This window comes from Tenrec ecaudatus, chromosome 6 (genome assembly GCF_050624435.1).
Source record: "Tenrec ecaudatus isolate mTenEca1 chromosome 6, mTenEca1.hap1, whole genome shotgun sequence".
In the NCBI taxonomy this organism is placed as follows: domain Eukaryota; kingdom Metazoa; phylum Chordata; class Mammalia; order Afrosoricida; family Tenrecidae; genus Tenrec; species Tenrec ecaudatus.
The window spans coordinates 21,022,638-21,048,665 of record NC_134535.1 but is presented as its reverse complement, the minus strand read 5'-3'; the positions used below and the strand labels follow the sequence as shown (position 1 = coordinate 21,048,665).

At 44.9% G+C, this 26,028-nt stretch overlaps 1 protein-coding gene across 2 annotated transcripts in view; it reads left to right on the top strand.

Annotated features, from left to right (window-relative positions):
• Positions 1 to 18,727, top strand: part of WASHC4 (WASH complex subunit 4) — a 60,014-nt gene extending 41,287 nt beyond the window's left edge. Inside the window, exons 23-33 of one of the 2 annotated variants that reach the window (XM_075551051.1) lie at positions 498 to 572; positions 1,020 to 1,124; positions 1,994 to 2,128; positions 2,474 to 2,582; positions 8,022 to 8,088; positions 8,486 to 8,572; positions 11,160 to 11,307; positions 13,681 to 13,777; positions 14,320 to 14,516; positions 14,937 to 15,036; positions 16,708 to 18,727. In XM_075551051.1, the coding sequence (XP_075407166.1) occupies positions 498 to 572; positions 1,020 to 1,124; positions 1,994 to 2,128; positions 2,474 to 2,582; positions 8,022 to 8,088; positions 8,486 to 8,572; positions 11,160 to 11,307; positions 13,681 to 13,777; positions 14,320 to 14,516; positions 14,937 to 15,036; positions 16,708 to 16,772 (1,185 nt within the window). In that variant the 3' untranslated portion in view covers positions 16,773 to 18,727. Of the gene's footprint in view, positions 1 to 497; positions 573 to 1,019; positions 1,125 to 1,993; positions 2,129 to 2,473; positions 2,583 to 8,021; positions 8,089 to 8,485; positions 8,573 to 11,159; positions 11,308 to 13,680; positions 13,778 to 14,319; positions 14,517 to 14,936; positions 15,037 to 16,704 lie in introns of both variants that reach the window. The other variant, XM_075551050.1, reaches the window with a different exon arrangement.
• Positions 18,728 to 26,028: the final 7,301 nt, after the last annotated feature.

Genomic DNA, 26,028 nt, shown 5'->3' with positions numbered 1-26,028 from the left:
AACAATAATTTATAAGTTATTAAGGGTTCATGAGGGAGGGAGGGTGGGAAAAGGGGAAATGAGCTGATACCAAGGGCTCAAGTAAAAAGAAAATGTTTTGAAAATGATGATGGCAACATATGTACAGATGTGTTTGATGCGATGTACATATGGATTGTGATAAGAGGTATAAGAGCCCCAATAAAAGGATTTTTAAGAAAAATATAATGGAGATTTTTAGAAGCCAAACTCAAAAATCTTCTCTTTGAATACTAAGTTTGACTGTACTTGATTACACAAATGAGAGACGTCACTCAGCAGGTAGGCTGCCAAGGAGGCAGTCCTGATTGTTCGTGTCTGAAGGCTCGCTCAGTCCTTTGGGATCTTACCTTTTGTTGTACAGCTGTTCTGTCTCTAAAATTATTTAAAAATCTTAAGTGACAACATAATTGAAAACTCATTATCTGGTGACAGTTTAGCTGATTAGCTTTAATATTAGGTTCTCTATTGTGTTATAGGGTCTGGATGTTTTGGAAATTATGAGGAACATTCATATATTTGTGTCTCGATACCTCTATAATCTCAATAATCAGGTGAGTGGGTTTTCGAGACCTCTTGTATCTTTCCTCAAGGCTGGATATATAGTGGGAAGGGCAAGCAACTGATTCTTCTGAAGGAAAACTAGTAAAATGAACCAAAAAGGCAGTTACTTAGAAGCCATCCTGCTGCCCCCTTGCATTGACTGTACCGTTCCCTGGAATGGCTTTTCAGTTAGCTGCGACCCTTTCATACAGTTCCTCATGTTGTGGTGGCCCCCACAACCATAAAATTATTTTTATTGCTACTTCCTCACTGTCATTTTGCTGCTATTATGAATTGGGTGACTCCTGTGAAAGGGTCGTTTGACCCCCAAAGGGGTCGCGACCCCTGGTTGAGAACCACTGAGCTAGATAATCTTTAAAGATTTTCCTTTGGTCACTGTCTGACCAATGTTTGCTGAGGATTGTGTAATTTTCGCGTATTCCTTTATTTCACTGCAGATCTTTATTGAACGAACAAGCAACAACAAACACTTGAATACAATAAATATTCGGCACATAGCCAATTCTATCCGAACACATGGCACAGGAATCATGAATACAACGGTAAGAAGCATTTTTTGAGGGCTGGGGCCGGGTTTTTAAATAGCTTGGAAAGTAGTTTCGGATAGACTTGTGGTAAACACTACTTTTTATCTCCGACCGAATTTCTGGTTTTGAGGCTAGTGAATTTCAGGTGTGTGGTGCTCAGATTGTGCTGGGTTTGGTGCAAGTTCTGGGACATGAAAGGCCCTGGAAGGTGCTTGGTCGTGATTGCAAACAGCTGTGAAGAGTGAGGACCCAGCATCTCTCTGGGTTCTTGCAAAACTTCTTTGGAGAGTGAGTCACTGATAGCAGTTTTGTTGCTTTTTATGAGAAATTTTGGGGAGAGGGACAACTGTGGCTGCAGAGGAGTGCTTGCTTGCTGGAGCGGGGCCACTGTAGAATGGCCATTGGAGGACCATTAAAGTTGTCCAAGCCAAAGGATGGTGATTTGTGCTGGGCACAGTTCAGGCTCACTCAAAGAGCATCGTGTCTTACCATTCTAGAATGGGCTCTGGTAGCTCATTCTTCTCTAAGGGCTGGACTGTGTACCTCAAGGTCACCAGTTCAGACTCCCAGCCACTCCAGGCAAGAAAGATCCTCAATGGCCGGGGGTTTGGTTTCAGTTTAGAATGTTGGCAATAAACCATAATTTTCTAGATAAGAGTAGAAACTTGTGTATAAAATCCAGTCTTGAGTCTGGCTTTGGGATTCTTAACACTGTTCTTGTTCTATTCTGAGAATCTTTTCTTTGGTAAAGCTGCAGAAATCTTTTAGAAAGGTCTGTACATTTCATTTAAACGTTTCCATGTTAGGTTAGTGAGTTTAGGTCATTGTATTGATTTAGGTTTTGCTTTTATATGAACCTTTTTCAATCTTTGGAATCTTAACAGGTTAATTTCACCTACCAGTTTTTGAAAAAGAAGTTCTACATATTCAGCCAGTTTATGTATGATGAACATATCAAATCCAGATTGATTAAAGACATTCGATTTTTCAGGGAAATCAAGGACCAAAATGATCATAAGGTATTTCCTTTGCTCTTTTTTGAGGTAGTTTTATTCAACTTTTTAAATAGAAAAAGTCTTAATAAAATACAAGGAAAACATTCAATAGCCAATGTGGTCAGATGTAACTTTATTTACTTGAAAAATACCAACCAACCAAGTAATGCATGCTCATCTTGAAACTTACATTCCTCTTACTCCCGTTTTCTAGAACTAACTGTTTCTGGTACTGTAGTGTGATGGCCTTCCTGTGTCTATACCCTGAACTTACACCTTTGCACGTCAAGTGATGTCACTTTGAGGACGAAGGGATACGGGTAGGCATTTTATGTGACAATAAAGGCAGTCTTAAAATTATCTCTGTAGTACCCCTTTGAGAGAGCAGAAAAGTTCAACCGAGGCATCAGAAAACTCGGGATAACTCCAGAGGGACAGAGCTACCTCGATCAGTTCAGGCAACTCATCAGCCACATTGGTAAGTCATTGTGAAAGCTTGGAGACATGAAGTATAGACCCTAAGGACGTGTGTCAAGTGTGAATGCTCTCAGCCGTGCTTCTACCCAGAGGACACAGGCCTACCCTGCACATGTGTGGGCGCTGGCTCCTTCTGCTGTTTCATGACGAGGCACGTGTTTACTTGTTACCAGTAAAAAACTGCCATAGTGCACTTAGGAAAATACCTGGTAGGAGGAGGAGGGAGCAGTTGCCAAGAAAATGTAGAAGGCGCACATTATTTGTGTAAACGTACTGTAAACAGCTTATTCTGATGTAAATGCCCAAATTCAGCTGTATTCCACTAGGGTAATTTGCTGTTCTTTTATTATCAACGTAATTTCGAATGTGATTAGACTATTTCTGTAGAAATAATGCATAGGCTGTAGTTAGGAATCTGTTAGATAAAGCTCTTCAGTGGGAGAGTAACTCCCCCGAGGGCCGTCCTCGTGTTACAAGTCAGCTAGTCAGTATTGTTTGGGTCCCTGCTTGGCTTGGACACTGTTGAACTCCTAGAGAGACCCCTTCACCTGACAGCCCATGGGAGGTGTAAAATGCTTGCATGGAAAGAACAATTTAGCAAGTTTGCCTTTAATATGGCTCGTTAGCAAAGGTGATCTCCATTTTACTGCGCTACATCGTCCCATATTTATGCATCTAATTTCATGACTGTCTTTCTACCATATAAGTAGAACGTGTCTTTTGAAATATAATAATCATAGATACATAAAACTTTAGAGCTTTCTTATATTTTTTCTTTTTCAATAACCTTACCGTAACCTCTGCAACAGGCATAGACTCACATTTAAAAATGGTAAAGAAAAAAGAAGCAGCTCTGTGAAGGAAGTTTGTGTTGCTGGGACTTAAACTAGGGTTTTCAGCTCTAAGTCCAAAGACTATTTAATTTAGACTCTGTACTGTTGCAGACACTAAGCAATTAGTAAGTAAATTCTCATTGAATATAGTTTGGTAAAATTACACCTCTTAAAATTAATCTGTTTGCTTAACATTTACTAAGAGCCTCTTGTGATGTGAGACACCTTTTAGGTTGCTGAGATGAGAAAAACAAAACAAAGACAAAGCCTTTGCTCCCAAGGGGTTTTAAATGTACAAGCAAGAAAGATGCCACAGTATTTCATTCTGGAGTTGGGTCACAGAATGCCAGCTTAAGTTTAAGTTGATGTTTTGAGGGGTGGTGATCATGAGGTCCAAGACCTGGACTTGTAGTTGCTGGAAGTCCAACTTGGATTTTCATACGAGTTGGTTTTTGTTCTACTGCTGCCTTAACAAAGGCCACTGGGAGTGTTAAAGATTAGAAGTGTATTTTCTCACAGGTTTGGTGGAATCAGGGCGTGTCCCTCCAGGGAGCTCCTTATCTATTTCAGCTTCTTGTAGTTGCTGGCAGCCCATGCTGTTCCCAGGCTTATAGATCATTTTGCAAGTCTGCGGTTAAATAAATATCCCAAGAAAAGGGGAATCTCAGATCGAGGAGTAAAATTTGAAATCCCTTTGTCTAATAACCCATCTGCTGAAATAGTAACATCAAGCATTTACTACATGCTAGTACTGTTCTCAAGGAGCCCTCGTAGCACAATGGGCTAGGCATTGGGTTGCTAATAGCAAGGCCGGCAGTTCAAACTCACCAGCCACTCTGCTAGAGAAAAATGAGGCTGTCTGCTCCTATAAAAGTTTACACTCAGAAACTGTATAACGTGTTGCCATAAGTGCAATAGACTTGATGGCAGTGGGTTTGATTTTTTTGGAGTACTGCTGTGTTTAACTTTTTTAGTTATTCAAAACTCACAACTGTACTCTCAAGTAGTAGTATTTCCATTCATTCATTTCACAGGAACTTACTGAGGACATGTTTCTATGAGCTGATGAGATATCTGACAGGTGAGGACACTCACAGTGTACTTTTAGATCTTACAGCTAACAAAAGACAGAGTGCAGAATTGAGCCCAGGAGGTCTAGCTTCAGAGCTTTTGCTTTTATTTTTAAAGATCATTTTATTGGGGGCTCTTACAGCTCTTATAACAAACCATATATCAATTGTACAAGCATATTTGTACATATGTTGCCATCATTTTCTAAACATGCACTTTCTATTTGAGCCCTTGGTATCAGCTCCTTTTTTTCCCTTCCCACCTTTGTGACCCCTTGATAAATTATTATTTTCATATCTTACACCACCTCTGTCTCCCGTCACTCATGTTTCTGTTGTTCATACGCTGGAGGGAGATTGCGATTGGTTCCCCCTTCTGCCACTCCTACCCCACCCCCACCTTCCTCCTATCCTCCTAATATTGCTACTACCATTTCTGTATATGAGGGGTTTATCCTGACCTGAATTCTGTGTGTCATGAGCTCTTATCTGTACCAGTGCACATGTTCCAGTCTAGCCAGGACTGAAAGGCAGGACTAGAGCCATGAGGGTAGTAGGTGAAGAAGCCTCAAGGAACCAGGGGGATAAGGTGTGTTCATCAGTGCTGTACTGCACCCTGGTTGACTCGTCCTTTCCCTGTGACCCTTCTGTGAGGGGATGTCCATTGTCCATAGATGGGTTTTTGGGTCTCTACTCTGAGCCCACTTGTTCTTAACAAGATGTTTTTTGTTGTTGTTTTGGCTCTTCTAATGCCTGTTACCTGATCCTGTCAACACCTCATGATCACACAGACTGGTGCTTCTTCCATGTGTGCTTGTTGCTTATCTGCTAGATGGCTGCTTGTTTATCTTCAAGCCTTTAAGACTCCGGGCTATCTTTTGATAGCCAGGCACCATCAGCTTTCTTCACATTTGCTTATGTGATTTTGTCTTAAGTGTTTGTGTTGGGAGGGTGAATATCACAGAATGTCAGGTTGTTAGAGCAAAGTGTTCTTATACTGAGGAAGGGCTTGAGCAGAGGCCCAGAGTCCATCCACTTCCTCAGTGTATTGCCATATAAATATATGTATAAAATGTACTTGACACAATGGATCTATGTATGGATTGTGATAAGAGCTATAAGAAACCCCAATAAAATGATTTTTTAAAAGAATTAAAAAGAAAAAATACAATATGGAGTATTAAGTAAACTGAGATATTATCCAACTCTAAATAAATAAATATATGTACATAGGCCAATAGCTCTATTTTTATGAATATATTTATATAAGTGCACACCTATGTTGATACCTCTTTCCATAGCTTTGCTTCCTAGATCTTTCCTTTTGTTTCCTTATATCTTCCTCCTGCCCCACCATCATGCCTCTTAGTAATTCCACATTCTCCTGGTTGTTGCTTTTAATTCCCTAGTTGTTCTCCTGTCTATGGCATTGCTTGCTCACCTCTCCTTTCCCCTGCCTTCTCCTCTCCCCAAGTCCTTCCAGAGCTGTCGGTCCTGCTGCTTTCTCCTCAGGCTGGCTTCCCATGCCTATCTAGGTAGGCAGAACAGCAATAACAGAGACAATGCAAAAAGAAATCAAAAGATTGAATAAAATGAGGGAAAAAAACAGAAAACTAGCAGTAAAACAAACAAAAAACCCTAAAACCAAAAAAGCTTTACATAATTCCAGTTCTGTCTGATGACCTTTAGGACCCTACCAGTCCTGGAGGGTTCCAGGAACTGCACCCACCCACCCCCACCCCTCCCACCTGAATGAAGTCTATTTTTGGGCTCCTCAGGGGGGTTTGTGGCTTTGCTTTGTTCCTGCAGCTGATGTGTTATGCTCCCGTCTTGGTTTGCCCCACTTCTGCTCTCAAGCATTACACTCTGCTTTCCTCTCACTCAACACACACGGATCAACCCAAAGCTTGACCTGACAGCTTGGCAGAAGGCAACTTAATTGACTTTTCTAAAATGCACTTTAAAGCATATTTCAATATCAGCTCTCAAATTGGGCTAGGCTTTGCGATAGATGGCAATGTATCTACCTGGTGAGTTCATGAAAACACAGACCAGCCAATGCCTGTACAGCATATGTGAGTGGAAAGCTTGTTAAATACGAGCTATTTCTTACCTTTTGCCTCTGAATGCTTACTCTTGGCCAGGACATCGGCTCTAGGGAGAGAGTAGTAACTGAAATGAAGGTTTTCATTCTAACAGGCGGAGACACAAAAAGGTGATTACATGAGTGCTCTGAAGAACTATCGGGGTGGGGGGGGAATAAGAAGATGTACAGGTGACCTGATCGCATAGTGGGTTATGCATTGGGCTGCTAACCTCAAGGTCAACAGTTTGAACCCATCAGCTGCTCTGCAGCAGAAAGATGAGGCTTTTTACTTCTGTAAAGATTTACAGTCTTAGTAGCCTACAGGAGCAGTCTGACCCTGTCCTATCATGTTGCTCTGAATCAGAATCGACTTTATGGGTTTGGTTCGGGAACCAGATGCACAGGGGCTGAGGAGTGTGCCATCTGCGTGATGCTTAGAGAAAGTGCAGGAATCTAGATAAGGTCAAGAAATGAGCTGTACCCCGATCCAGGGAAAGAACATTCCTTCCAGAGATGAAAGCCCTGGAGCCGAGTTTCCCGGAGAGCAGTCGTGGGGCCAAAGTGGTGAGCGGACAGGAGAGCAGAGCAGCAGAAAGGGGCAGGATCGCAGGGCCAGACTCAAGACGGAGGCAATGTGTGTTTTCTTGGGACACGGAAAGCGGCTGGAGAGTGTTCAGAGAGGGAGTGATTTGCTCTGGCATAGTTAAACAACTCACCAGTTGGTGGGCTGGGCATATTTGGGGCATACTTGGACAAACAAAGGATACTTCCAGAGCCCCTGTGGAGTGGTCTGGGAAGAGCTGCTGCTGGTCTGGAGTCGGGGGAGCTGGGAAGGCACTGAGATTGGTTGGACTTTGCCATTCGTTGAAGACAATCAATCTACGCTGCCCACACCTTGGAGAGGCTGTGGAGTGAGGGAGGACTCCAAGGAACTTGGCCTGAGCTCCTGGCAGGATCGCTGAGCCGTTTTCTGAGCTAGGAAGTACCATGGAGCATGTAGCGCTTGAGCTTCAGCTGAACGCATGAAGACCCCTGACACACTTAGTTGGCTGTAGGCACTGGATTAAGAAGCCTGGAATGCAGAGGTCCCGGCTAGAAGTAGGAACATGGGAGCGTCTAATAAAGAGTGCGTGATGTCATTTCCAGCCGCAGCCATGGTGGGAGGCTGATTTTCTAGTGTGTCCGTGATGAAATTGAGACGGAAATGCTGAGATTTTATGTTTTGTATTTAGTCGTCATTTAAAGACTTTTATCAAATGAAAGCTAAATTTGAAAATATTTAATATAGATGTGTTTAAGGGTGGAACAAGACCCGAAGTAAAGCATAGCGAATCTTCTGGTACTTGGGAGTGGACACATTGTAATTGACTGCTCTATATAACTATATTCCTGATTATTAGAGTTGAGACAGTCTTATAAAATGTGATTTTTTTTTTGGTGTGGTTTTTAAGGTAATGCTATGGGCTACATACGGATGATCAGATCTGGTGGTCTTCATTGTAGCAGCAATGCCATTAGGTATGGATGAAAACATCGTTTTTGCCTTATTTATGCCATTTCTTGTGATGTAACGTTACAGAGATTATAAGTAAACATTTGTAGCAGAGGTATTTGTTCTTGCTGATAGGTTTTAGGGACAGACACCATTAATTTTCCTAGTTAATTCCTTTTTTTCTCCATACATTTGAAGTTATAGTTAATTTATGTTGTGAGTACCATGTGTAAATGACTCTAGAAATTATCTTAAAGATTGAAATTTGATCATTTCTAAAACTCAATTTTGGAACTGATGTAATATTAGTAATATAATTGAAGTACTAAGTTTCTTCCAAATGTATCATTGGCAAATTTAGAGTCCTGCGCTTATATCTATCGCATGCATATATTTTGCTAAATCCCTTCTCAAATTACGCAGGTTTGTTCCTGATCTTGAAGATATTGTCAGTTTTGAAGAGCTGGTAAAAGAAGAAGGTCTTGCAGAAGAAACACTAAAAGCAGCAAGGTACTCTAACTTTGAAATAATTTAGGAGACTTTTTAAATGTCTGCTAAAATTACATAAAACTTAAAAAGAGAAAACTAGAGGATAATATACAAAACAATTTATATAAGAGTGGTATTCTAAAATCTTTCTTAAAAGAGTTCATTGAAAAGGAGTCTTCTGGGATATGCTATGCAATGTGGTAACCATTAAGCAGCATCTGGCCATCAAGCCCTGAAATGTAACTAGTCCAAATTGAGACATACCCAATAAGTAATTTTGAAGCTTTAATATTAAAGAAAGTTCACTATCTCATTTAAAAAAGTAGTTTCAACATTTAAAAAAAATGTGACCCCCTATACAATTGAAAATTAAATATGTAGCTCACAAGGGAGCTAAATATGTGACAAGGGAACATCACAGAATTCGTGGAAAAATGAAATTAAAAACGAGTAGAATTTTCCCAGGAGCTCTTAGATGCTGTCCCATAGTTCTACTCGGGAGCATCTCCTAGAACACAGGGTTTCCTTTCTTTCTGAGTCGTGCTTTCCGTACAGTGGCCACCAACACACCTGCCTGTCGACTGCCCCAAGTATGACTAGTGGTCCCTCAGGACCGACTTTCAGGTTCAGGTGAATCAAGTGTAATAGTTATTAGTATATCAACAGACTAGAATCAGGAGGAAATATTCAGAATCATTAAGAATTTGTTTGGATATGAAAGGTTTTATTACTGGTAGTTGTAACAGTTTATTGAGTCAGTCATGAAGGGGCATCCCTGGACAGATTGGGGATAATTTGAATATTGTAAGAATAATGGTAGACATAGATGGTTATATATTTAATTAAAAATAAAGAGAAACCCTTGAAGTATGGAATGGTATTATGTTTGGATTAGTTGCTAATAAAGTGGTTTTGAAAGAAACAAAGAAACCCTTAGTTAAGTGATAAAAGAAAGGCTGAGAGAAGAGGGGTGGGAGGGAAAGCTGTTTGTAGAAGATGCCAGCTCAGGAAAAGTGCATGAGACAATGTAGAAAAAGAGCCACCATCTTGCAGTCACTATGGAAATTCTGGAGATGAGGCAGGAGTCACGCATGAATTCTGAAACCATGGGAAAGTTGAGAACCCGAGTACCCATTCGGTCTCAGACACTCAGCTCACACTCTGGCTGTTAGTCACCAAGGAGAGAAGCCTCCTTGGAGTGGAGAGATGAACGTGTACTACCTTAATCACATGATCGTCTTTGGCATCATCAATATGAGCCAAATCATTTTGAAGAAACAACCTGAGAAATCAGAATATGGACCATTCTACAAGACATCTGGCCTAGAATTAAAAAATGTGAAATGTCAAACAAAAGGAGATAGTTTTAGATTAAAGAACATTACAGACACCCTGGCAACCAATGCAGTAGGTGACCCTTAATCACATCCAAGATGGAGAAAAATGCTATGAAGGACATAAAAGTCCCTAAATTGGAGAGCTCTGATTGTGGATCACATATTCAATAATACTATTTTTATCCTTGGTTGTGCTATGGTGTTCTAAAATTGTATATTAACTCATGGCATCGGGGATGTAGAAAAAAATGTTACAAAATGTCATCAAGTGACAATGACAAAGAGAAACTTACAGGAACAGAGAAAGATCCAGGTGGGGTCAGGCCAGGGGTGTGAGATCTGCGGTGTTATCATTAGGGAGCCCTGGTGGTGGTGTGGGTTACAAGGAGGGCTGCTAGCTAAAATCAGCAGTTTGAAACCACTGGCCCATCTAAGGGAGAAAGATGAGGCTTTCTACTCCCATAAAGATGGAAAGGTAAGGAAGCCCACAGAGGCAGTCCTGTTGTGCCCTATAGAGTCACTGTCCATCAGAAACTACTTGATGGAAGTGAGTTTTTCAGTGAGTGTACAGTTGTCTCTGGTATTGGGAGGCCCCAGATTTGTCCAAGAGAGTAGTGGCTGTCAAGGAGTTGAGGGGTTATGATAATGAATAGCTTTATGCAAATGGATTAACAAGATCCTCCAAGGTGATGGAGATCTGGAGCTGGCTTCCGCGTCCTTGATAAATGTGGGGCGGTGATTAAAGAGGCAGTAGATGCCTGATTTTAGGAGGGAGTGGCTGGGTAGGACCCGTGGGTCACTTCAGCCAGGATAGGAGAGAGTTCCACTGCCGTGGTGAAGGCACTGTTGTACAGGAGGGATTTGCGTGCGTGAGGAAAGCTGGTGTGTCTGCAGGATTTCAGTAGCTTTAACAGGCCATAAAGAAGCATTAAGTGAAGAGATTTACCCTGAAGGAATGAAGAGGAATTTATTTACAATGAAGTTGGAACTCGACAGGACTTTTGAAAATGCATCCAGATACTGTTATGGAGTGGAAGGAATACCTATTTTAAGTAGCAAGAGGCCCTGCTTATTCTTTCTTAGGGACCAAGTCCGTGAGATAATGTTGTTCAATTTCTGCCCAGGAGAAATGAGCTTGTTTGGAAATTCACCTAAAACATCGTGTACTGTTTCCTACTTGTGAGCATGCTCACTTAGCCTGATAAGAGCTGGACAGATAAAGTCTCAGCTCCTTGTGGGCGGGCCCAAGGAATGCTACTTTCGTTTTTCAGGCATTTGGATGCAGTCCTCAGCGATCACACAAGGAATTCTGCTGAAGGCACGGAGTATTTCAAAATGCTTGTGGATGTTTTTGCTCCAGAATTTCGAAGGCCAAAGAATATACATCTCAAAAATTTCTATATCATTGTTCCCCCTCTGGTGAGTATTTTCAGTACCTATTAAAAAACCCTTTAAGAATTAAAAAGGTGACATTTAATAGATAAAGCTCTTTGTTGCTGCATGAATTGCAGAGATTATATCATTGAGTTTATGGTTCTAGATAAAACAAATTCAGTTCTCAATGTGGACTAGAATTTTTACTTAGTAGCTTTGCAGAGTGAGGATTATTTGTAAGTAAGAGATTTATCTTTGTTTCAGAGCTGCTGGAGAGATCCTGGTGTGATTAAACTACTTGAGTGCTCCCCATCACATGCTGACTAATGTTTGGGCAGTCACACTAGTTGCTTAATATAGACTGTTACAGAATGAAATTGTATCTAGCACATCTCCCCTTTTTTTACATTAAAAAATACTATCGTGTTGTTGGTAAATATTGATATAAACTTAGCAAATTAGGTTCCCATTTAACAAGTTCTACACATGGTGTTCAGGGATATTGGCCACTTTTTTCACAACATGTCTTTGTGTTGGGACACTTGTTGACCACGGGGCTCATCTAAATGCATTTTGAAAGCACTCAGTAGTCACTGGTGATACTGTTGACTATCATCCAATCTATTACTTACCTGAAAGGTGACCTGCAGGGGTGCGTTCAGTTCCAAGTTTAAAGGCTATTTTAGAGCAGTACTCTTGGGGGCTCCGTTAACCTCTGTCAGTCCAATAAACGGACATTTAAAGACTTTGAGGTTGGCTCAGCAGTGCTTTCTGGGACCATCTATTGTGATCCTGGTAGCTTGTGGTTAGAGTGATCGGCAGTGATAGCAGGATTCCGCCTAGTTCCTAATATCTCAAGATGATGTGGTTCATGTCGTCTGTCAGTCCTGTAGAGTACTTTTTTCTCTGGGTCTTTGATTTTCTTCTGTCTCCTGTACCAGACAGGTAAAACCAGTAATTGTATCTCCTATCTGTCACATATATAGACACATTCTGTTTGAGGACAACTGCTCTTTTGTCTGGTAGTACTGACATCTAAATTTTTAGTGCTTCCTTCTGCTAAGTCTTGCTCTGCAAAGTTAGTGAGTAAAAATTCTAGCCCACATTCCTTGAGATCGTAATTTGTTGTATCTAAGTGCATAGTTTAAAAAAAAAGTCTTTTCCATGGACTTGATGGCAACTCATAGTGAGTCCCGTGGGGCAGGGTATACCTGATGCTGTGAGTTCAAGAGACTGCCAGTCTATGGGAGGAGAAAGCCCCGTCCTCCTCCCATGGAGTGGCTGGTGTCTTTGAACTGCTGGCCGTATGACTAGTAGCCCAGTGTGTAACCCTCTGGGCCACCAGGGCTCCTGTGACATGATGAGGTAGGGGACAGTCCCCAGAGAAGCACCATTTTTTCATGTAACAGTGTTTGCCTTTGCCCTCTGGCCACTCTGCTGCCACGTGGGCCTTTTCCGACGGAGGGGGAGGGGATGTGCGGGGAAAGCGCTGGGTTCTGAAGGGAATTCTCTCAGGGCATGTTCACAACCTGCTGGTGCACATAGGAAAGCACTCAAGTGCCAGTGGGAAGGCTGTTGGTTTGAACCCACCCAGCAGCTGTAGAGCGACCTGCTTCCGTGAAGACAGTCAACAACCCCCTCCACTCTGTCACATGGGGACACCACGAGTCAGAGTCCACTGGCCGCCTCCCAACAACAGCAACAAAGAGATCATTTCATGAGGGGGCTTGAAAGCATTTGTGGAAAAATGGAATTGAAGTTAAGAGGCTGTTTCCCCACAGTTCTCGAGGCCCCCTGGATGGTCTGCATCTTCAAACGAGGGGGCTGAGGTTCACAAAGGGTGGCTAACTTTCTTGAGCTGTTCGGTTGTGAAGGGATCAAGTCCACCAGACAGCAGGGGTACATTTTATAAACAAGGGTTGTTATACAGGAGTTTATATTTTGGACTTCTTCCAAGTGACTATGGATGCTTTTAAACCAGCAGTCTGAAAAGAAACGGTGCTTTAGAATGAGCCCCCGGCAGAAATAAGGACTGCATGCGTGAGGGCATTTGTTCTGTGGGGTCAAGCCCACCTCCTGTGCGGCTCCCCTGCACTCAGTGTCTGAGCCGGTGAGCCCCTCAGTCTCCCCGGCTGCAGCGTGCTCCCCTCTAGAGCGCAGAGACGACTTGTTAATGAGCCAAGTGCCAGGCCCTGTGTGAGCAGTACTTGGTGTCCAAGTGAGGGACCGCAGGAGGAAGAACCAGCAAGACACTTGTCCAGACCTGCTTCTTCCTGAAGAAGCCATTGTCAGAAGAGGCCAATGCTTCACACCAGAAGGACAGGGACCTGGAGTCCATCGGTCATTTCTGAACTGTCTACATTCCAAAGGTTTCCTTAACCCCGTCAGTTCTCTGATGCAGTGTTATTGTCGTTTTAGGCCCTCAACTTTGTCGAGCATTCCATTGGTTGCAAGGAAAAGTTGAATAAAAAAAACAAAGTCGGGGCTGCTTTTACCGATGACGGCTTTGCCATGGGTACGTGTTCTGCAGTTGCTGTCGCTGTCCCACTTACTAGATGTTCACTGCGTAATGGGTTCTGAGAACGCTTTGCTGGAGATGAGGTCAGAGTGTTCTTTGTGAGTCCGTTCCCAGCACTGTTGACTGCTAGCAGTTGGCCGTCAGCCGGCGGACTGACAGTGCTGGCCTCTCCCTCGGCGACGGCCATGCTCAGTGTGCCCTGGCTGTCGCCGATGACCTCATCTAGCTAGTCGTGGGTGTCGAGTTTTGAGAATCCGACTGCTTCCTCCCTTACCCTTACAGTCATGTACTTTGAGAGGAATTTCACGGCCTATTTTTCCCCTCTTTGGGGTCAGGTTTTTCTGTAATTCTAAAGAGTATAATCTTCAGTGCTCTCTGTTTTTGCATCTGCGTTTGTCTTTTTTAAAGAATTAATCAAGTTGCTTGTGCATTGAGATGTCATTCCGTGTGATTTGAGAAGGCGGTGGGTGCTGGTGAAGTCATGGGAGGCAGCGTCCACACCCATGGTTACGCCGTCGTGGTTCTGTTTGTGTCCACAGGGGTGGCCTACATTCTGAAGCTGTTGGATCAGTACCAGGAGTTTGACTCACTCCACTGGTTCCAGTCAGTCAGGGAGAAGTACGTGAAGGAGATCAGAGCGGTTGCTAAGCAACAGAGCGTGCAGTCGGCCGGGCAGGATGAAAAGCTGCTGCAGACCATGAATCTCACTCAGAAGCGACTGGATGTCTACCTGCAGGTAGAGACGGCTGGACCGACCTAGAGAGAAGCAAAGGCACAGCTCCAGCCCACTGTCACCGAGGCCGTTCTGACTCGTACCAGCCTCTAGGGCAGACTGAGACTCTTTAAGGGAGGAGACGTCACCTCTTTTCCCACGGCGTGGCTGATGGGTTCTGGCTGCCGATTTTGTGGGCTGCAGTCCAACACATACCCACTAGCCCACCAAGTCGGGCAGAAAGTGGTTTCTACCCAGTGAGGTGAAGTGCCTGCCATTTAGACTCCAATCTGAAAAGCAGATGAGTAACTTAGGGCAGTTTCCATGTTTATGATTTCCGCTAGAGTTAAAAAGATGATAATGTTTAGAAGAGGCATTAAACATAAATTGGCTGTTTTGCTGTGGCAACGACTTTCAGCTTTATTTGTTTTTGTATTTACTTAGGAATTTGAACTGCTCTATTTCTCACTGAGCAGCGCAAGGATCTTCTTCCGAGCAGACAAGACGGCAGCTGAAGAGAGCCAGGAGAAGAGAGAGAGGGAAGGTCAGTAAGGGCCTGCAGTAGGAAGGAAGCCTCTCTGTAACAGATGCAGGTGCCATCCCTCTTTGGGCCTCTCCCGACTCCCGGTTTCCTCGGCCTTTTGGCAGGGGCCAGCTATAAACAGGCCTTCACCAAGGACAAGCCCCTGTGTGCATTTCACCCTGCGGTAGCCCTCCAAGCCCCTCCATTTCATCTTCTCACTAACTTCCTGTTCCACTTTTCACCCCAGCCCGGGTCGGGGAGCCTTTCTGCTGCCCGGGCCCTTGGGTATTCTCACCATCCTTCACGAGCCCTGAGCAAACATGTAGCCCGCCGCCCTGACTGCTGGCTGGACTGCTGCTCTTTGGAGAGGCTCGTGATGCTAGCTGGGATTGAGGGTTTCATGGGCCGCTCGCCACACCTGGAGCAGAAGGAACTCGTTGGGGAGGGACCCCTTCATGTTGCTGGAGGCACAGCGTCTGCCGACTGGATGTTGCTGGGCTGTGACCGGTGGTGCCCGCAGTGTAAAGAGCAGTTGCTCCTTAGCATTGGAGTAAAGTCTCTTGCTCTCCCAGGCTCTGTGTTGTAGCCATAACTGGTTCTCATCAGTGGACTTGAGTCATTAAGGAACGGAATCTCTCCACTGTCATCTAGGCAGGATGGCAGGAAGATAAAAACACCTCCCTCTCAAATTTTCAGTAGACTTGGCTTGCGAGCCACTTTAGGTTTGCAGAACTTATGCAGAAAGTAGAGGGTCCCATCAGCCCTCTTGACTCACTGCGTACCGTTTCCTCCTTCCCATCCGAGTTGTGTGGCACGTCTTACAGCTGACGAAGCGGTACTGCTGAATTTGGATCAACAGAAGCCCTTTAAGAGTTACAGTCTTGGAAACCCACAGGGAGGATTTCTGTAGGCTTCTGTACGGTCACTCGGAATTGGAATCGAGTTGCTGGCAGTGAGGATTCTCTTTGGTTAACGTCTAGTGTGCATTTGTGTTGTACAGCCCTGTGCTTTTGGAGCATTTTGACTGGCACGTGCCACCATGAGGGTGTCCCACAGTGTAGGGACACTGCCCTAAAACCCCCTGCCCTCGGCCTGTCCATTCCCCCTCCCTCCCCAAGATCTACAATGTCATGCTCAGGAGTTAATTCCATGATAACGTTCGCCCAGCTATAAGGAGGAGGGGGGCACTGAGCCTCTGAAATGCCCTGCAGAGACAGGGTTAATCTCTCCCAGTTCACGTGCGCCTCAACGAGTAAGTAAACCACCACATGTGCAATATCCATCCTCACCTACCAACTCACTGCCATTAAGTTGATGCCAACTCTTCGTCACCGATAGGTAGGGAAGAAATGTCCCTTTGGGTCTTCTGAGACTGTAACTCTTTACAGGAGTAGAAAGCCCTGTCTGTCTTCTGCAGAGAAACTGGTGGTTTCGAACTACTGACCTTGTGGGCTGTAGCCCAAGGTGTAACCACTATTCCACCAGGGCTCCTGTATCTATCTGCCCTAGGTTTCTAAAGATTGATGGTAAGGAAACTCGGTATAATCCATGATAACATACATATAATCCATGGTAGATACATTTTCCTACTTGGAAATTTAGCAACATATATGATTTCTTCTCAAATTTTAATCTCTGTCCTCTAATTCCCTTTCGCAAATGAACTCCACTGTGTCATCCGACCTCCAGAAGAAACGAAAACAAACAACGGAGACCTATCGGACAGCACCGCGTCTGCCGAGCCCGTGGTGAAATGACGCCGGCAGCCCGCTGCCTTGTGAGGTCCGCAGAGTTATCTGCCCATGTTGCCGGTCACATGGGTGTTCGTAAGCTCGCAGCGATTGGTTTCCTGGTTCAGCTCCTGGATGTATTTCAGTGTGGCCGCTTTTTCAGTGGCACTCTGAAGTCAAGTCCATTCTTCATCCAAATGCTCTGCTCTGCAGTGGTCGAGAATGAGATTTTAAATGGACTTCTAGTGCCTGGGAAGGCATATGTGAAGTGAGGTTCTTCAGGGGCCCATCCCAGATCCAAAGCCGCCATCTCAGATCCCTTACAGTTGACATGATTGTTTCTAATTTGAACTCACCCAGGTGTCTGATGGCACGGTGCCTTCAGGCTTTGGGAATTCATTGCGTATACCATGTACAGCCAGTAAATACATACCTTTCAAAAAGGAATTGAGCCTGAAATTCATGCAGTCGATGTATCCTTCTTCTGAAAGGCATGTGTGGGGTGATGTGGGCACAGGAGTTGGGCAGTGCGGGGTGCTGGGCACCCTTCTGTTTACTACCAACAGATGATGATCCCGTCCTTGTTAACGTCGTGTTCCGCTTAAGACATGTTGTACGAGTTTACGTTTCACCTCCAACAGCTGCTTTAAATGTAAGATTCCTGTCAGATGGAGCTGAGTGGGGATCCAGATAAGCCATATGGTCCTGCTTGAAGGTTGAACGGTTTCAGAGAATACAGAACCAATTCTTATTTTGACATCCAAACTCAGGTTTCTTCTACATTAAGGTCCGTTTGAAATCCTATCGATGGTTTGGACAGACTTTTCCTTTAAAACCAAGTAGGAGCTCATTGCACTGTGTAGGCTTTAAAACACTGTGAGAATAAAATTCTGGTCCAATCATTTACTGGTTTAACAAGTACAGAAAGGTTTTTGAGTAAATGTAGTTTCTGGTGAGTCGCTAGCTTTCTTTTTGTAAAGAGTGGGAAGCTAGTGGCTAATCGTGGCCTGCGATCTTTTAAGACAGTAAAATAGCCCCTTTGCAATGAGAGCTCTGAATGCTCCACAAACATCATGTTGGTCAGTGCTTGTTTTTTACCATGGATTTGCCTGATAAGCACTGGCAGGACTCGCTCCTGCGAGTAGTGTTAACCTTGCCTTTGAGTCCCAGCGCTGTTTTAGGAGGGTGCGCGCCCCATCTGCAGTCACAGCTTCACTAGTCAGGACAGCTGCTCCAGCCCGAGCTAAATGCGCTCATTGTGGAACGGCAGAAGCAGCAGAATATGTAGGGAATTTTTATTAAGTAGACACAATTTACAGAATTATGAACTAAGAATGGATTGAAGGCATTTAATTTTTGTAATTCACACTAACTATAGAAATGGCCCTAAAGCATGCTGCATAATAAATAACTTAATTTTCACTGGTGTAATGTTTCTTATTAATCTTGTATTGGATTGTATCTGTTAGTCACCATTTCATAGCAAGAGTATTATTTTTGGTTGATTGGTTTTTTTCCTCCCCACAAACTGCCTTAAAATCATTCCCTTGAAAAGGGACAGAAACTGCAACTAGACGAGAACCAGATGTTGCCTTTGTTCCCACTGAACAACATCTGGATGAATTGCTTTATCTACTCGATAAGGCTCACAGCTGACTACAGTTGAGAAGGAAGTGACAGGGGCGTATTTTCCTTTAGTTCGACATACTGTGACAGCAGCCTGGACAAGCAATGAAAAGAAAGAGCCGGTCACAGCAGCCTGGACAAGCAATGAAAAGAAAGAGCCGGTCACAGCAGCCTGGACAAGCAATGAAAAGAAAGAGCCGGTCACAGCAGCCTGGACAAGTGAAAGAGGATCTCTGAAAAGGCTAAACCTGTTTAATGGTCTGAAGTTACAGAGCTTGAGGACATTCACACTCAACTTGTGGTACACCTGTGGGTGGTGGCGTTTCTCAATAAAACAGTAATATCTTCATTTGTAATTTGAGAATTTAAGTTCACAGAAAACTTTGATACTGTGGTCCTCGGCATCAAGGACTAACCAACCGCACATTGCCAGTTCGGATCGACTTTTCTGCCCAATAGCAAGTTTGCCAACTCCTTGGTGTCGGGCTCCTGCTCGCCCCCATTCAGAGTAGAGAACACTACGTGTACCCAAACGCCAATAAATAGAATGTAAGAACCTCCTTTCCCTGGGTCTTAATGTTCAAAATCGAATGTCTTAAGGGTCTCTTACAGGTTAATAAAGTACCATATATACTCGTGTGTAAGCTGAGTTTTTCAGCACATTTTTCATGCAGTTTTTGTGGTAAAATCCAGTGACTCGGCTGATATTCGGGTCGGCTTATACTTAAGTATATACGGTACATGGAATTTCTGTAAAACAAACACTCCTGCACTTCAAGCATGGAAGTTGGAAGAGCAAACGACTCCACAAACCACAGACGAACTGGGCTTTGCTTTATAAATCCTCACTGTCGGTGAAGGATCAAGCAAGAAGGACCTGCATGCATTTATAATTCTAACGCCTCATCCAGAGAAGGAATCATTAGCTTACAGTGTGTAGTGTGCTGGATATCACGGTATTGCGCTTTGCAAGCGTGAATGGAAATGAAACTGACAAACAGCCTTTTACCTATACCGGAGACGCTGTTCTTGGTTAAAACGCCTAATTCTAGCTGACGCGCCATCTTCTGAGGTGTGCTACACTGGTACGGCTGGGACGAGGAGACAACACCACCACACGCATCAGTACCACGTCACTCTGCCGAATGGCTAAAGGGAAAGGTAGCGATTCTAGCAATTACAGCCTGATTCTGGGCCAGCTGCATTTGGCAGGCATGTTTGAGACCGATGCTCCCTTTTCTCATTAACAGACTTTTTTTTTTAATTGTAGGAACAAGTTAATAGGTTGCTAAAGGTTCCAAAGAAGTGGGAACGAGTGGAATTTCACACAGAGGGCAGTGAACTCCTAATAAGATAGAAAGTTAGAATTGGGTTAACTTGAAGTTTTAAATTTTTAAAATTTTATTGGCGTAGAATTCACATACCATACAATTTCATCATTCAGTCCTATTAAGCACTGTGCAATCATCACCGCAATAAGTTTTAGAACATTTTCTTCTTGTACTCATTACTATTAACTGTCCATTTACCCTCCCTTCCCCTGCCGTGACCCTGAGAAACTATTAATCCAGGTATAGATTTACCTCTCCTGGATTTCATTTAAAGGAAAACAACAAACAGAAGAACCTCAATAGAAAATAAAACAATAAAATCTAGAACATTTAGAATGGATCAAAAGGGAGAACAAATGATAAGGTATTTTAACCTGACTATATCTGCATTAGTCCACTCTCCAATGCACTTTGACAGTACGACTGTATACATCTCTGATCAAGGTTGGGGGTTTACTGGAGGCTTAATCTACATGAGGACCCTGCAAACATTTGGGGTGTTCATTGTCACCATAGTCCTGCAAACTGGGTTCTGAGAATTTAAGTTCTAATACTGTTCCCTCCTCCCATGTTGGATTGTTATTTACAATCCTTGGATCACACAGGCTGGTGTGCTTTCAGGTGGACTTAACTGTCATCTCACTTAGATGGTTGCTTACGACAAGCCTTAAACATTGGGCCTCAAGTACTCACACAGTGCAAGAACACTTTGTTCTGTTAAACTGATATTCTGTGATGTTCACCTTCCTGACACGATTGCTGAAGACAAAGCGGGTGCAAAGCAGGTATGAAGACAAAGCAGGTGTGAAGAAAGCTGGTGGTGCCCAGCTATCAAAAGATACAGCATCTGGGGTCTTAAAAGCTTGAAGGTAAACAACCAGCCATCTAGCTGAGAAGCAACAAAGCCCACATGGAAGAAGCACACCAGCCTGTGTGATCACGAGGTGTCAAAAGGGATCAGGTTTCAGGCATCAAAGAACAAAATCATTACGAATGGGGGAGTTCAGAGTGGAGACCCAAAGCCCATCTGTAGGCAACTGGACATCCCCTTACAGAAGGGCTGCGGGGAGGAAACTAGCCAGTTGGTGCAGTGTAGTACCCATGAAACACAACTTTCCTCTATTTCTTTAATGCTTCACACACACACACACATTATCATGACCCCAACTCTACCTCACAAATCTGGCTAGATTAGAGGATGTACACTGGTACAGATAAGAGCTGGAAACACGTATCCAGGACAGATAAACCCCTCAGAACCAATAATGAGAGTAGTGATACCAGGAGGGTAAGAGGAAGGGGGTGGGAAACCTATCATAAGGATCTACGTATAACCCCCTCCCTGGGGAACTGAACAGAAAAGCAGGTAAAGAGACATGGGACAGTGTAAGACATGACAAAATAATTTGTAAATTAAGGGTTCAGGAGGGAGGGGGCAGAAATGAGCTGATACTAAGGACTCAAGTAGAAAACGTTTTGAGAATGATGACAAATGTGCTGGACACGATGTACGGATGTATGGATTGTGATGAGAGTTATACGACCCCAATTAAATGATTTAAAAAAAGACAAGCTTTAAAGGTTTATATAAAAAGCTGAACGACGGATATCTTTCAGAATTTTGGCTCTCCTTTACCACCTACTTCATCTGGTACCTCCAGTTTTGGGTAACCAGCTCCTGTCAAGCTGGCTCCAACTCATGCACAACGGCTGAGAGGTTACCAGGTGCTGCTCCGTCTTCAGGATCACGGTTTGAGGCTACAGCTGACCGAGTTTCCCTCCATCTCCCTGGCCTCCTTTTTCACACCGATGGCTTTTCCTCCTGACACTCAGCGCTCTTATTAACTACAGCCGAGTGAGACGGATGGGTGGGTTTCCGTTGACTTAGGAAGTCGCTCTCCAGACCTTCCTTCTAACCCGCTGTAGTCTGGAAACGCCACGGAAACCTGTCCACCATGGGTGACCGTGCCGACAGTGGCATAGTCCCTAAGCCTCAGAGCCACACGCAAGCCACCACAGCACGACAGGCTTGCAGTTCTCCCAAGGGGATATGCTGAGAAGCACACCTGTCTACTTCACATAAATAGTAAGTTAACATTTCCCTAAGTTGCACGAAGAGTTACCAAGTTAAAGACGTGCTTTAAGTTGATTTAATTATTCCAAGGAACCAAACTGGGTGCTATCAAGTCAACCCCAGCCCACAGCAACAAGGAGCCCTGATGGTGTGTGCGGGGCTGCAGACCGCAAGGTGAGCAGTTCAAAACCACCAGCCTCTCAGAGAAAGATGAGACTTCCTACTCCAGTAAAGTTACTTGAAACCCCAGCGCGGCAGTTGTATGCCCTGCAAGGTTGCTGCAGGACATCTGCTTATTGGTCGGCTGTAATTACTAGCATCTGGAAATGTTTCGAGAAACGGATTGCTTTCTTCGGCTTTCCCGTCAGGCATCTATAGCTCGGGCTGCTTGGAAGCAGCGAAGACAGCAGTCACTGTAATCCCGCTCTGGTTACAGCAGAGCACTTCACCTCTCTGTCAGCATCAAATGAGGAACATCAAAGGGGGGAGCTCCTAAATGGTGGACGGGATTCTTTTGGTAAGCACTTCTAGGAGATGGGGACTATTAAGTGTCAGCTCGTAGGATGACGACTCCCATATGTGGAACTGCACTTGCATATTAGCGTCACTGCATCTTCAGGTGTGAAAGTTGGAGAATGAAGTCTAACTCCGTGAGTCTCACGAAGACAATTCCTTTTTAAATGGCTCATCAAGTGTGGACCAAGGAGAGACGGGAGTCTGACTGAGGACCGGGAACAAAACACTAAGAACAGTGGGTCATGAAGGTGGGCGAGGGCAGCTGATTTCTAAGGAGGTTTCCTGCACCCCCCCCCCCCACTTTCCACAGACATGGCTTTCCGAGCACCCACAACGCGCTCTACTCCTCGGCCACTGAGCTCAGTAATAGGTAACAGTGGGCACACTGGACTCACAGACAATATCACGATGAAGGGACTTATTACAGAAATTCGCAGGTTGCCGTGCAGGTGACAAACGGCACACGGTTCCTTCAGGCCACTACCACACGCCCAAAGGGCATGCCACTCTGCTGTGGACCTGAAGGCACTCACTTCCAGCCGGTGGGTTGGCAAACCCACTCTCAGTTCAGGGTGCAGAAAGAAGCACCCCACTCCACAAGCCGGCCCCCTGCCCCGAAGCCCTCGGCTTTACTCACTCTGAGGGCTGGGAAGTCCACTGCTCTGCCTCAGGCCCGGACTCCTGCCGCTTCTGCTCCTCGGAGGTTGCGCTGTCTTCTAGACCAAGGAGGTGCCCCACACACGGATTGGGGGGCCAGAGCATGTGCTCCACTGTCTTTGCTGGTACCCATATCTCCTGCCCACCCTGTGCTTCTCGGGGGTGGGGAGGCTTGTTTTATACCCAGCAGGACGGCGCTCACCAGGATGCCTCTTCACAATTACTCACAAGTGAAGCCTATCAGTGTCTGGCCCACCTTCCCCACACCCAGGCAGCAAAAGTCCTCCTTTGGTGGGAGTCGTAGAGATTCGGTTAAGTAAGTTACCGATCCTGAAATGTCACCGGTGGATTTTTTTAGGGTTTGAACACGCATCAAAACACTTTAGTCGGTTGAGAGGAAGACCCAGTCACCTCTTTAAAATGACAGTCCACGTAAGAGTAGATGATACCTAGGTCCTGCTCAGAGAATAAATGGGGACCCCCACCACCACTGCCAGGAGTGAGCCTGTCACCACCAGTCGGCACTTCCACTGTCCGTCCTGTACTATCAGCTCCCTCCCACCCAGGGGTCGCCACTAGATGAAAAGTTGTGGGGACTAAGCCCGTACTTTCCTCAAGGCTCACAACTTGCCATTATTTTCCTAAATTCTACGGTGGTGGTTTGCATGTTCATTTAACTTGATATGAATGCCTCCCCCCAACTACCATGATCCGAATTCTATCTTGCAGGACTGGATAGGGCAGAGGTTGTACACTGGTACATATGAGGGCTGGAGGTACAGGGAATCCAGGGTGGATACCTTCAGAACCAAGGGTGTGAGGGGGCGAAGCTGGGAGAGTGGAGGGTGAGTGGATTGGAAAGGGGGAACTGATTACAAGGATCCACATGTGACCTCCTCCCTGGGAGATGGATGGCAGAGAAGGGGGGGAAGGGAGACTCCGGATAGGGCAAGGTATGACAAAATAACGAGGTATAAATTACCAAGGGCACATGAGGGAGGGGGGAAAGGGGAGGGAGGGGAAAAAAAAAGAGGACCTGATGCAAAGGGCTTAAGTGGAGAGCAAATGCTTTGAGAATGATTGGGGCAGGGAATGTATGGATGTGCTTTATACAATTGATGTATGTATATGTATGGATGGTGATAAGAGTTGTATGAGTCCCTAATAAAATGTAAAAAAGGAAAAAAAAAACTTGATATGAATGGAACCTGACTGTATTTATGAATTTATTCATTTTATCTTAGAAATTCATTTACATAGTTACAGTTGGTGCATTTGGTTATGAGTTGGGCTGCGATCTGCCAGGTGGGCAGTTTGAAACCACGAGCTATTCCTCGGGGGAAAGATGGGACTTTCTACTCCCATAAACAGTTAGTCTTCAAGAACTCACAGGGGCAGTTCTACCCTGTCCTAAAGGGTCACGATAAGTCGACTGTGGTAGTTACATAATCTGGTGTCAACTTGAGACTATTCAGAGTAAAGAGGTGGACTTTAGCCTTTGACTCAGGTTGCAGCTTGATGACCTCATTTGAAGTCACTACAGAGATAAATAGCTCACTGGAGGCCAGATTCACTCTCTCTGCTTCTTATTCCTGATGACAAGCCACATGGAGCTACGCTGATGGAGCCCGAGCCCTGGAGCTGGAGGATCCATGTTGAGACCCACGCCAGCTGAGATGCTTCCACCGCCACTGGAAACATGACTTTCCATCCAGTGGCCTGTGATCCTCCTGCATTCAGCATCATTGTATTGCTGCATGAGTCTAAGGCAGAATTTATGGACTAGTATCCACATACGGGGTAATATCAGACTTATGGACTTGATCTGGAATATTTTCTTAATATATAATTATTCTTTATATAAAGCTCTCTCTTATACATGTGTCTCCCTGGATTTGCTTCTCTAGTCTACCCGGACTAACGCTTTAACTTTCACTCTATGGCAGTGAGTTTGGAGTTTTGGAGTATTCCTTTATCAATTTGAACTGCTATGCTGGACTGCCAATAGAGCAAACAGAACTGTCTTGGAAGAAGTATAGGAGGCCAGGATGGTGAGACCTGTCAGGAGACCAGTGCGTTGAGGACATGGACATCGCGTGTGGTGATGGAGTGTCAGCAGCTAAGGCCCTCCAGGAGGCGGACTGACAGAGCGGGCCCAACATAAGGCCAACCGTGCGGGTGCCGCAGGGCGGGCTGCTCTTTCATCCTGTTGCGCACAGGGTCGCTCACTCAGAATGGGTCCATGGCCCCTAACACCTGCATTCCTTCCGGGCCGTGGACACACAGTAATTTTATCAGTCCTGCTATTAACGTGGGTGACCAGACTTGGGGAACCGTGAGCAGTGCTGCTCCAATCAGTACTGTCTAGGTGACGGTGCTGCATTTTCCCCAAGGTACCTCCAACCGAAACCACCAGCTGGCTGGGCAGGTGCTCTGGCTTCTAGCTATCAAGCCAGTGTGGCCTCGCCCCAGGTGGGGATGAGATAGATTCCTCCTTCCCAGCTCCACCAGCACCAGGCATGGGCTGACTTCATTTTTCCTCCAGTCCGCGTGTGACTCCAATCACATGCCCCAGATTACCAGATGAGACTGAGCGTATTCTAACCTCTATGGTTGGGGGCCTTTGGTTTGTTCTATTTTGTAGTTCCCCCCGTTTTTTACTGAAGATGTACTCTTATATTTGGGGTATTTTTAGGCGCCCTGGTGGTGCTGTCAGGTAAGTACCTGAGCGGACTGTGGGCAGTTCCAAGCCACTAGCTGCTCTACAGAACGGTGAGGCCACTGGTAGACTTGGAAACCTCACGCGGGTTGCCGTGTGGTGGCAGTGGGTTTGGGTTCGGGTACTGAGTTGTGTGGGCCTGTTCAACTGCCAGCTCTTCTCTGGGGGACACGTCACCAAGGACGGGCTCCCGCCGTTGTCCGCTTTGTGATGCGCACACTTTGGGCCCTCTTTCAGCCACAGACTCACTAGCACTTTTTAGAAACTGATTTTTGCTTCCAACCAAAAAAAAATCGGTCTGTAGTTGAGCTTTGCCCTGAGCAGTTCTAGGCAAGAGGAAGAAGAAAAAACCAACCAGCA